The 12,500-nt window shown below is 43.2% G+C and overlaps 1 protein-coding gene across 3 annotated transcripts in view; it reads right to left on the bottom strand.

The window, feature by feature from the left end:
* Positions 1–5,974: 5,974 nt before the first annotated feature.
* Positions 5,975–12,500, bottom strand: part of LOC129094107 (ELAV-like protein 1) — a 7,742-nt gene continuing 1,216 nt past the window's right edge. Inside the window, exons 2-8 of one of the 3 annotated variants that reach the window (XM_054602136.1) lie at positions 12,215–12,320; positions 11,419–11,490; positions 11,092–11,260; positions 8,353–8,456; positions 7,635–7,803; positions 7,332–7,557; positions 5,975–7,080 (exon numbers count right to left, since the gene is read on the bottom strand). In XM_054602136.1, coding sequence (XP_054458111.1) covers positions 6,762–7,080; positions 7,332–7,557; positions 7,635–7,803; positions 8,353–8,456; positions 11,092–11,260; positions 11,419–11,490; positions 12,215–12,250 — 1,095 coding nt within the window. In that variant the 5' untranslated portion in view covers positions 12,251–12,320 and the 3' untranslated portion in view covers positions 5,975–6,761. The remainder of the gene's footprint in view (positions 7,081–7,331; positions 7,558–7,634; positions 7,804–8,352; positions 8,457–11,091; positions 11,261–11,418; positions 11,491–12,214; positions 12,321–12,500) is intronic. The other 2 variants (XM_054602138.1, XM_054602137.1) reach the window with 2 other exon arrangements.

Raw genomic sequence — 12,500 nt, 5'->3', positions numbered from 1 at the left:
AACCCTAACCCTAACCCTAACCCTAACCCTAAAGGATCAAGAATCTGTGGTTTTCATCCCTTATCCTAACCCTAACCCTAACCCTAACCCTAAACCCTAACCCTAACCCTAACCCCAACCCCTAACCCTAACCCTAACCCTAACCCTAACCCCTAACCCTAACCCTAACCCTAACCCTCTACCGAAAAAACACTTAGGCAAATTTTCGGAAAAAATTAACATGGGGAGTCTATGGCAGCTATATCACAGGAAGGACCTAGAGACTCGGGGGTAGTACCATTGGAAAGGCCGTGCCCTACTTACTATAGATGTACGTTAGAAAAAAGTTTGTAGGATCTTCAGAAAAAATGTTATTCAAAAAGGCGTCTTGATCCTTTTTCATTTTTTGCCCGTTTCACCCCCTTCCCGAAGTCCTACAGACTCGGGGTCGGTACCATTCGATCGGGCTTGGCCTAATTAGTGGGGGCGGAGACCGTTTCCAAGGCTCTACCACATTCGGAAGAGGGTGTATTTTCAAAAAGGATCAAGAATCTGTGGTTTTCATCCCTTATCCTAACCCTAACCCTAACCCTAACCCTAAACCCTAACCCTAACCCTAACCCTAACCCTAACCCCAACCCCTAACCCTAACCCTAACCCCTAACCCTAACCCTAACCCTAACCCTCTACCGAAAAAACACTTAGGCAAATTTTCGGAAAAAATTAACATGGGGAGTCTATGGCAGCTATATCACAGGAAGGACCTAGAGACTCGGGGGTAGTACCATTGGAAAGGCCGTGCCCTACTTACTATAGATGTCCGTTAGAAAAAAGTTTGTAGGATCTTCAGAAAAAATGTTATTCAAAAAGGCGTCTTGATCCTTTTTCATTTTTTGCCCGTTTCACCCCCTTCCCGAAGTCCTACAGACTCGGGGTCGGTACCATTCGATCGGGCTTGGCCTAATTAGTGGGGGCGGAGACCGTTTCCAAGGCTCTACCACATTCGGAAGAGGGTGTATTTTCAAAAAGGATCAAGAATCTGTGGTTTTCATCCCTTATCCTATCCTAACCCTAACCCTAACCCTAGCGAGTCAATGGCAGCTACATCAAAGGAAGGACCTAGAGACTCGCGGATGGTACCAATCGATCCGCGGTGGAGTCATTAGTGGGAGTAGAGACCACTTACAAGACGGTAGGACCTTCATGAAAAAGTTATTCACGAAAAACCAATATTTTCTTGGGTTTCGAACCATTCCCAAGGTCCTAGAGAGTCGGGGTTGGTACCATTCGATCGGACTTGGCCGAATTAGTGGACACGGAGACCACTTCCAAGTCTCTACCACCTTCAGAAAAAAAGTTATTCAAGAATATGTAATCCTCTCATGTGTAATCGTGGTTTTCATCCCTATTCCCTAACCCTAACCCTAACCCTAACCCTAACCCTAACCCTAACCCTTTCAAAAAGGATCAAGAATCTGTGGTTTTCATCCTCTATTCCTAACCCTAACCCTAACCCTAACCCTAACCCTAAACCCTAACCCTAACCCTAACCCCAACCCCTAACCCTAACCCTAACCCTAACCCTAACCCCTAACCCTAACCCTAACCCTAACCCTCTACCGAAAAAACACTTAGGCAAATTTTCGGAAAAAAATTAACATGGGGAGTCTATGGCAGCTATATCACAGGAAGGACCTAGAGACTCGGGGGTAGTACCATTGGAAAGGCCGTGCCCTACTTACTATAGATGTACGTTAGAAAAAAGTTTGTAGGATCTTCAGAAAAAATGTTATTCAAAAAGGCGTCTTGATCCTTTTTCATTTTTTGCCCGTTTCACCCCTTCCCGAAGTCCTACAGACTCGGGGTCGGTACCATTCGATCGGGCTTGGCCTAATTAGTGGGGGCGGAGACCGTTTCCAAGGCTCTACCACATTCGGAAGAGGGTGTATTTTCAAAAAGGATCAAGAATCTGTGGTTTTCATCCCTTATCCTAACCCTAACCTAACCCTAACCCTAAACCCTAACCCTAACCCTAACCCTAACCCTAACCCCAACCCCTAACCCTAACCCTAACCCCCCCTAACCCTAACCCTAACCCTAACCCTCTACCGAAAAAACACTTAGGCAAATTTTCGGAAAAAATTAACATGGGGAGTCTATGGCAGCTATATCACAGGAAGGACCTAGAGACTCGGGGGTAGTACCATTGGAAAGGCCGTGCCCTACTTACTATAGATGTCCGTTAGAAAAAAGTTTGTAGGATCTTCAGAAAAAATGTTATTCAAAAAGGCGTCTTGATCCTTTTTCATTTTTTGCCCGTTTCACCCCCTTCCCGAAGTCCTACAGACTCGGGGTCGGTACCATTCGATCGGGCTTGGCCTAATTAGTGGGGGCGGAGACCGTTTCCAAGGCTCTACCACATTCGGAAGAGGGTGTATTTTCAAAAAGGATCAAGAATCTGTGGTTTTCATCCCTTATCCTATCCTAACCCTAACCCTAACCCTAGCGAGTCAATGGCAGCTACATCAAAGGAAGGACCTAGAGACTCGCGGATGGTACCAATCGATCCGCGGTGGAGTCATTAGTGGGAGTAGAGACCACTTACAAGACGGTAGGACCTTCATGAAAAAGTTATTCACGAAAACCAATATTTTCTTGGGTTTCGAACCATTCCCAAGGTCCTAGAGAGTCGGGGTTGGTACCATTCGATCGGACTTGGCCGAATTAGTGGACACGGAGACCACTTCCAAGTCTCTACCACCTTCAGAAAAAAAGTTATTCAAGAATATGTAATCCTCTCATGTGTAATCGTGGTTTTCATCCCTATTCCCTAACCCTAACCCCTAACCCTAACCCTAACCCTAACCCTTTCAAAAAGGATCAAGAATCTGTGGTTTTCATCCCTTATCCTAACCCTAACCCTAACCCTAACCCTAAACCCTAACCCTAACCCTAACCCCAACCCCTAACCCTAACCCTAACCCTAACCCTAACCCCTAACCCTAACCCTAACCCTAACCCTCTACCGAAAAAACACTTAGGCAAATTTTCGGAAAAAAATTAACATGGGGAGTCTATGGCAGCTATATCACAGGAAGGACCTAGAGACTCGGGGGTAGTACCATTGGAAAGGCCGTGCCCTACTTACTATAGATGTCCGTTAGAAAAAAGTTTGTAGGATCTTCAGAAAAAATGTTATTCAAAAAGGCGTCTTGATCCTTTTTCATTTTTTGCCCGTTTCACCCCCTTCCCGAAGTCCTACAGACTCGGGGTCGGTACCATTCGATCGGGCTTGGCCTAATTAGTGGGGGCGGAGACCGTTTCCAAGGCTCTACCACATTCGGAAGAGGGTGTATTTTCAAAAAGGATCAAGAATCTGTGGTTTTCATCCCTTATCCTATCCTAACCCTAACCCTAACCCTAGCGAGTCAATGGCAGCTACATCAAAGGAAGGACCTAGAGACTCGCGGATGGTACCAATCGATCCGCGGTGGAGTCATTAGTGGGAGTAGAGACCACTTACAAGACGGTAGGACCTTCATGAAAAAAGTTATTCACCTAAAACCAATATTTTCTTGGGTTTCGAACCATTCCCAAGGTCCTAGAGAGTCGGGGTTGGTACCATTCGATCGGACTTGGCCGAATTAGTGGACACGGAGACCACTTCCAAGTCTCTACCACCTTCAGAAAAAAGTTATTCAAGAATATGTAATCCTCTCATGTGTAATCGTGGTTTTCATCCCTATTCCTAACCCTAACCCTAACCCTAAACCCTAACCCTAACCCTAACCCTAACCCTAACCCCAACCCCTAACCCTAACCCTAACCCTAACCCTAACCCCTAACCCTAACCCTAACCCTAACCCTAACCCTAACCCCTAACCCTAACCCTCTACCGGAAAAACACTAACCCTAGGCAAATTTTCGGAAAAAATTATTAACATAGGGGGAGTCTATGGCAGCTATATCACAGGAAGGACCTAGAGACTCGGGGGTAGTACCATTGGAAAGGCCGTGCCCTACTTACTATAGATGTCCGTTAGAAAAAGTTTGTAGGATCTTCAGAAAAAATGTTATTCAAAAAAGGCGTCTTGATCCTTTTTCATTTTTTGCCCGTTTCACCCCCTTCCCGAAGTCCTACAGACTCGGGTCGGTACCATTCGATCGGCTTGGCCTAATTAGTGGGGGCGGAGACCGTTTCCAAGGCTCTACCACATTCGGAAGAGGGTGTATTTTCAAAAAGGATCAAGAATCTGTGGTTTTCATCCCTTATCCTAACCCTAACCCTAACCCTAAACCCTAAACCCTAACCCTAACCCTAACCCTAACCCTAACCCCTAACTAACCCTAACCCCTAACCCTTATCCTAACCCTAACCCTAACTCCCGAAAAACCCTAACAATTTTCCTAACCCTAACATGGGGAGTCTATGGCCTAACACAGGAAGGACCTAGAGACCCTAACCATTGGAAAGGCCGTGCCCTACTTACTATAGATGTCCGTTAGAAAAAAAGTTTGTAGGATCTTCAGAAAAAAAGTTATTCAAAAAGGCGTCTTGATCCTTTTTCATTTTTTGCCCGTTTCACCCCTTAAGTCCTACAGACTCGGGGTGTACCATTCGATCGGGCTTGGCCTAATTAGTGGGGGGGAACCGTTTCCAAGGCTCTACCACATTCGGAAGAGGGTGTATTTTCAAAAAGGATCAAGAATCTGTGGTTTTCATCCCTTATCCTAACCCTAACCTAACCCTGACCCTGAAACCCTAACCCTAACCTAACCCTAACCCCTAACCCAACCCCTAACCCTAACCCTAACCGGGCTTCCTAACCCTAACTAACCCTAACCGGAACCCTAGGGTGTAACCCAAAAAACCCTAACCCTAACCCTAACCCTAACCCTAACCCTAAAGGCCGTGCCCTAACTATAGATGTACGTTAGAAAAAAGTTTGTAGGATCTTCAGAAAAAATGTTATTCAAAAAGGCGTCTTGATCCTTTTTTCATTTTTTGCCCGTTTCACCCCTTCCCAAAGTCCTACAGACTAACGGTACCATTCGATCGGGCTTGGCCTAATTAGTGGGGCGGAGACCGTTTCCAAGGCTCTACCACATTCGGAAGAGGTGTATTTTCAAAAAGGATCAAGAATCTGTGGTTTTCATCCCTTATCCTAACCCTAACCCTAACCCTAACCCTAAACCCTAACCTAACCCTAACCCTCTAATCCTAACCCTAACCCCTAACCCTAACCCTAACCCTTTTCATCCCTTATCCTAACCCTAACCCTAACCCCTAACCCTAACCCCTAACCCTAACCCCTAACCCTAACCCTAAACCCTAACCCTAACCCCTAACCATGACAAAATACTTTGACAAATCTTCGGAAGAAATTAACATGGGGAGTCTATGGCAGCTATATCACAGGAAGGTCCTAGAGACTCGGGGTCGGTACCATTCGATCGGGCTTGGCCAAATTAGTGGGGGCGGACACCATTTCCAAGTATCTACCACCTTCAGAAGAGGGTGTATTTTCAAAAAGGATCAAGAATCTGTGGTTTTCATCCCTTATCCTAACCCTAACCCTAACCCTAACCCTAACAAAGTTATTCACGAAAAACCAATATTTTTTGGGGTTTCGAACCATTCCCAAGGTCCTAGAGAGTCGGGGTTGGTTCCATTCGATCGGACTTGGCCGAATTAGTGGACACGGAGACCACTTCCAAGTCTCTACCACCTTCAGAAAAAAAGTTATTCAAGAATATGTAATCCTCTCATGTGTAATCGTGTGTAATGTGTAACCCTAACCCCTGACCCTAACCCAACCTCCTGTCGCTGCTTCCTCCGATTCCCTAACCTGAAAGAAAAAGGTGTCCTCAACATCAGAGGAAATAAGACATTTCTCCAAAGGGGAAAAAAGTTTCTTGCCCATCATAAATATTTCTAGAGCTTTTCTAAGAAGTCAAACATTCACAATGACAACAAATACGCTGCAGAAAAGTTTTATATGAGCAGATTTATTAGTGAATAAACAGTCCAACATCACAATGGAGCTGCAATCCTTAAACAGAATACAAATGAAAATACCAAAGAGAGAAATGGATTACTACACATCTGAAAAGTTTCAGTACTTTCAGGTGGTTTTTACCCAGAAGCCATTTGTAAAAATATGAAATAAAATATGTTTGTTCAAACACAACAAACTATATGTGACCACGACCCCTCTCCTGCGTGCTTATTGGCCAAGACAGCTGTCAATCACCTGACAGACTAATTTTGACATAATCAAACAAAAACATGTTGGCAATGAACACCATCAATCTGACCTTAATAATCATGATTTTGTTTCCATGTGATATCTGCAGGCGGAGGACTAACTGTATTTCTATACATTAAAAAAAGCTGTGCATTTACAGTTTCTCTTGTTGACTATGTCACAGTCTGCATCCAAATGTTTTCTGAATCAGACTCTTCAGTTTCCTGTTTGGATTCATTCAGTTACAGACTAACGTCTGGTTTTCAAAGCAGAACAACTGAAAACAGAAAATTCAAACATCATTACGAACAGGAGTTACATTGGTAACCACTGTCCGCCATTTGGATCAATACTCACAATATTCAGTGAAACACCGTTCACATTTTTGACAGGAACGAGAGATGTAAAACAGTCTGAAAGAAACTGGGCATGCTGGGAAAAGAAATAATTCACATCGACACAAAAAAGCTGAAAATAGTTCGGCTCAACTGACAACTGCCCTGCCTCCCCCCCCCCCCCAATCCCCATATCTTTCTACTTGTGTCCCTTGCTGGTCTTGAAGGACACCTGCAGGACTTTATCTCCCAGTCGGTACCCGTTCAGGCTGTGGATCGCCATGGCGGCCTCCTCGTAGTTCGTCATGGTGACGAAGCCGAAGCCTTTGCACTTGTTGGTGTTGAAATCTCTGATCACTTTCACGTTGACAACGGCGCCGAACGGCCCGAACATCTGCCACAGGATGGCCTCGTCTGCGTCCTGACCCAGATTATAGATGAAGATACACCAACCGCCGGAAGAGCTCCCCGTGACTCCGCCCCCTCCACTCATGTGATCAACGCTCATTGGAGAAAACCTGGAACAAAACAGGAAGTATGATTGAAGAAAATCTGATGTAACAGATTAAAGTTAGCAGCTCAGTCGTCTCATTGTATGATAGACATTTAATCTTTGTAATCTGATTACATTGGTCATGTAGGTGAAACGACTAAAGTCAATCTACAATGAGAAGCTCGGTAATCTCGTTACTTTGCTCATAAAACAGGAAACTGATGCACACTAACATTTTGTCTGCTCTGCTGTTGGATGACAGACAGGTGAGCGTACCTGAACCTCTGGGCCTGGTGATGCACGGGACCCCCGAAGCGCCGTGATTGGCCGTGGTACATCTGGGACATCATCTGAGAGTTCCTGGCTTGGTTAGGGTTAGCAGCAAACTTGACTGTGATTGGCTCAGAGCTTCCAGGGGGTGTGTGCCCATTCAGGTGTTTGACGGCGTCTTCAGCCTCGGACCTCTTATCAAAGCGGATGAAGGCGACGCCCCGTGACAGACCTGAGTAACCAATAGGATAATGGGTGAGATATATGAGCACCGAAGGCCTGTGATTGATCACTTGTCTGCCTGCTTACTGAGCTCGTGCGTACCGGAGGCCTGGTCCACCAGCACTCTGGAGTTGATGATGTGTCCAAAGCGAGTGAACATGTCCTCCAAGTCCTGCTGACTCAGCGTCCTCGGCAGCCCACTAATGTACAAGTTTGCATCTTTGATCATGTCCGAACTCGGCCGCGCGAACGAAACCTGCAGGGAGGAGACAGGAAGTGTTTCAGTCTTTCGTCTTCACAACCAGAAAGAATAAATAAAGCATGAAATAAAAAACCGCTCAAGAAAATAAAATATACAGTTACATCCAGTCTTTTAAACAAAACAGGGATACTTTAAATATGTCTATGTTAAATGTAAAAATCAAAACAAAAAAACAAACATTTATCCAGATTTGTCCCAAATCAAATATAAACAGATATAAAGACAAAATGAAAGCATCCAAAAAGATCATTAGACACTTTTTTTCAAAATAAAAGCATAAATTTATGCAAAGAAAACGTTGGCACATTGTCACACTGAACTGAAGAAAATCACAGATTCAGTGTCAACATGTGTCGATATAAAAAAACAGGGTTGGATAATTTACCAAGTCAGAAAAACAGAAACAACAGCAGTGTTTTAAAAATACCTTCATCCGTCAGACAGTTTGCAGGAGAGAAAGCAACAACAGCCTCTACTGTCCAGGGAACATAACACATCTATCAGTGGAGACAGGAAAATCAAAGAGCACCTGTTGCACATTACCTTGATAGTTTTAGACTGTAGCCTCAGGCCATTGAGGGTACTGATAGCCCTCTCTGCATCATTAGGGTTAACAAAGTTAACAAAGCCGTAACCTAAACTGTGGCCTAGAGAAACACAAAGGAAAACAACAAAATAAAATAATAAAACTGTCTGTGTAACTGATGCCACACATGCTGGATATTCACAAAATGAAAATAGACAAGAAATCAGTAGAAAACTCTCCATACAGTGTTTGAAAGTGTAGACATGATTTTTTTCTGAACAAACCCAGAAAACTCAGAACAAACACTCAAAGTTTAGTCAGAGTGAGACCTCCTGTTCAACTGACATTCAAAGTGACCAATCAGGGTGCGGCGGCACTTTGTGACACTGGTGATGGAATTCATCCTCAGGGCACAAAGATGGGGCAGAGCGGGGGTTTCCTCCATGTTTGTAGAGTGTTTGTTACACTTTGTCATAATATCATTTCATAATGTCATGTCATATTGTCATAATGTTATAGTGTCATGTTCTATTGTCATAATGTCATGTTCTATTGTCATAATGTTATAGTGTCATGTCATATTGTCATAATGTCAGTGTCATAATGTTATAGTGTCATGTTCTATTGTCATAATGTCATGTTATATTGTCATGTTATATTGTCATAATGACAGTGTCATGCTATATTGTCATTGTCATGTTATATTGTCATAATGACAGTGTCATGCTATATTGTCATGTCAATGTTATAGTGTCATGTTAGTCATAATGTCATGTTATAGTGTCATGTTATATTGTCATGTCATTTTATATCGTCATGTCATAATGTCATGTTATATTGTCATGTCATGTTAGTGTCATTATGTTATAGTGTTATGTCATGTTATATTGTCATGTTGTGTGTCATGTCTTCCTGTAAGTCGCTTTGGATAAAAGCGTCTGCTAAATGACTGTAATGTAATGTTATATTGTCATAATGTTAGTGTCATGTCAGTGTCATGTTATATTGTTAGTGTCAGTGTCATGTTATTGTCATAATGTTAGTGTCATAATGTTATGTTATAGTGTCATGTCATAATGTTAGTGTCATAATGTTATATTGTCATGTTATATTGTCATAATGTTATATTGTCATGACATGACATTTTGTCATAATGACATGACATATTGTCATAATGACATGATATATTGTCATAACGACATGATATAATGTTATGTGTCATCATGACATACTATAATGTAACCCTTAACTACAGGGTCATGATACACATTAATTTATTTAGTGTGTGTGGGGGGGGTCTATGCTGCTTCCATCCCTACCCCATGCTCTTTGCTCCTAATGCATGCTGGGAAGATGTTCCTGCTCCACTCGGACCAGGAGCTCTCACTCAGAGTAAACACTCATCGTTTTCATGACTTGTTCAGAACTAAACGTTCATAATCTTCATACATTCATTATTTACAGACATTTTCAAAGCCTGAAAAACAAAATAAAACAGGTGAAAACAGCACTGAAACATTTGGACATTCTAATAAATGATTCATAACAAACATTTCTTCTTGGTTTGGACGATATGATGTTCATGCAGAAAATAGATTTTTTTCCATTTCATCTTCACTGCCTTTAAAATAAATGATAATATGTATAGAAAATATAATTCTGAATTAACATATCAGTTAATGTTCATGTGTGTTGGTTTATATATGTTTACTGAGGTAACCTGATTTAATAAATTACCACCAGATACCTGGTTAACACTGTATTCATTCAACCTGGTGTGAAAAATAAAAAACATTACAACAATGCAAAACGAACAATATTCAGATATAGTTCAGACAAAAATCACAGAAATGTTCAAAAAATACCATGAGATTATAGTAAAACAAAATATAAATAAAAACAAATCAGCTGATCATCAATAAAATAATTAAAAAAGACAGACATCAGAAATAAAACAGCTGCTGAAGAGAGAGTACACAGGAAATACAGCTAATACTACAACTAGCACTACTACTGATAATACAACTACTACTACTGCAACTAGTACCATTTCTACTTCTACCACAAAGTAGCTTTAAGAAATAACCAATTGTGTACTAAGTAATTTTTTACACAATATTAGTACTGTGGAGTAATACCTCAGAACCCAAGCTTTACAGTATTTCTACTCATACAATCCCTCAGTAGTACTGTGGCATTTGTATGAACTAGCCTTACCACTAAGCAGATAAAGTAGTGCTACAATAGTATTGTGTCTGTTAAGTGGTACTGCAGTAGTACTGCGGCCTGATGCTCAGTAGAACTGCGGTAGTACTCCATAGCTTCGGTAGTAATCAGCGTTTTGGCTCTGTACAGAACAAACCACCTCTCAAGCAGCGCCCGGCTGCGATGAACGCGTGACTTTAGGTTACTTAAAACAATTAAAGGATTGTTTATCCTACAGTATGGTTTGAATTAATGCATAAAACACTTTACAAAATATTTCTTTGTGTTTTTTGCATGTCTGTATTCCCGACAGGTTAAAAAGAAACCAACAACAAATAAACCGGAATTTTAATCAGAGTACCTGCACTGCAGACAAATGGTTGTATATTTGGGTCCAGCTGTGTGTAGTATTGCAGTACCAGGCCTCTGTAGAATTTTTGTAGTCCTAGACTATACTTTTAGGGGCAATCGTAGCGCGGGACGTTAAGTTCCGCTGCGATACTGGTTTGGTGTTGACATTATGCAAAAGTACTAAGGGGGGGGGGAGTTACCTGCCACTTTGTCCCTGATGAGCTTGGCGGACTCGACGTCGCCCACACTGCTGAACAGACTGCGCAGCTCGTCCTGACTCATGCTCTGCGGCAGGTAGTTAACGATCAGGTTGGTTCTGGAGTCGTCGTCCTCCATCATCTGTTCGCAGTAACCGTTATCATACAGCTCCTGAGACACAAACACTCCTTTAATACATCATCCACACACCTGCAGCTCCCACAATGCAACACTCAGAATCTCAAACTAACCACAATATGACAAAACAACAGTTCACAGACAGCACAAAAAATACAAACAGATTCAGCCAATCAGAGGGCAGCTGTCACCTTTCCAGAGGCTCCTTTAGAGGCATGCTGACCGTCTCTGACATCACTCTGAGACGTCTGAACCTCACACACCTGGAAACACACACCAGTTACAAGGTACTCATATATGACGTGACACACCTAGAGGAGGGGGTCTGCGCGGGTACGGTGGTCTGTACGGTAATGGAAGGGGGTCTGTACGGGTATGGAAGGGGGTCTGTACGGTAATGGAAGGGGTCTGTACGGGTATGGAAGGGGGTCTGTGCGGGGAAGGGGGTCTGTACGGTAATGGAAGGGGTCTGTACGGGTATGGAAGGGGGTCTGTACGGTAATGGAAGGGGGTCTGTGCGGGTATGGAAGGGGGTCTGGGTATGGAAGGGGGTCTGTACGGGTATGGAAGGGGGTCTGTACGGGTATGGAAGGGGGTCTGTACGGGTATGGAAGGGGGTCTGTACGGGTATGGAAGGGGGGTACGGGAATGGGGGTCTGTACGGTAATGGAAGGGGGTCTGTACGGGTATGGAAGGGGTCTGTACGGTAATGGAAGGGGTCTGTGCGGGGAAGGGGGTCTGTACGGGTATGGAAGGGGGTCTGTACGGGTATGGAAGGGGGTCTGTGCGGGGAAGGGGGTCTGTACGGGTATGGAAGGGGGTCTGTACGGGTATGGAAGGGGTCCGAGTGTGTACAGGAGTCCGTACGGGAAGGAGTCTGTACAAATACATGCAGGGCTCTGTACAGGTACAGGAGGTGCTTGATAAATGACATACCTCCATCTGCGTCTGATAAGAAATTGATCAGGAAGTTATTGATTAACTTACCTTCAGGTACCTGATGTGTCCTCGTCTTAATGCCATGGAAACGACTCAGGTGGTTCACTGTGTCTGAGAGAAACCGGCTATCAGCAGGTGAGGAAGAGGAGATGAACTACAAGGTGAAGGATACCAATAGGGTCAGAGTGATCACACGAAATACCTTCTAGACCTGATACACCAACATACATTTCTACCTCACTGAAACTCAACTATGTTGGTTCTACATTAGTTAAACTCCCCTATTATAATAATAATAATAATAATAATAATAATAATAATAGGTTAATAAGCC

Source organism: Anoplopoma fimbria, chromosome 8, assembly GCF_027596085.1.
Source record: "Anoplopoma fimbria isolate UVic2021 breed Golden Eagle Sablefish chromosome 8, Afim_UVic_2022, whole genome shotgun sequence".
NCBI classification, from domain to species: domain Eukaryota; kingdom Metazoa; phylum Chordata; class Actinopteri; order Perciformes; family Anoplopomatidae; genus Anoplopoma; species Anoplopoma fimbria.
This window is presented reverse-complemented; position numbering and strand designations above follow the sequence as displayed.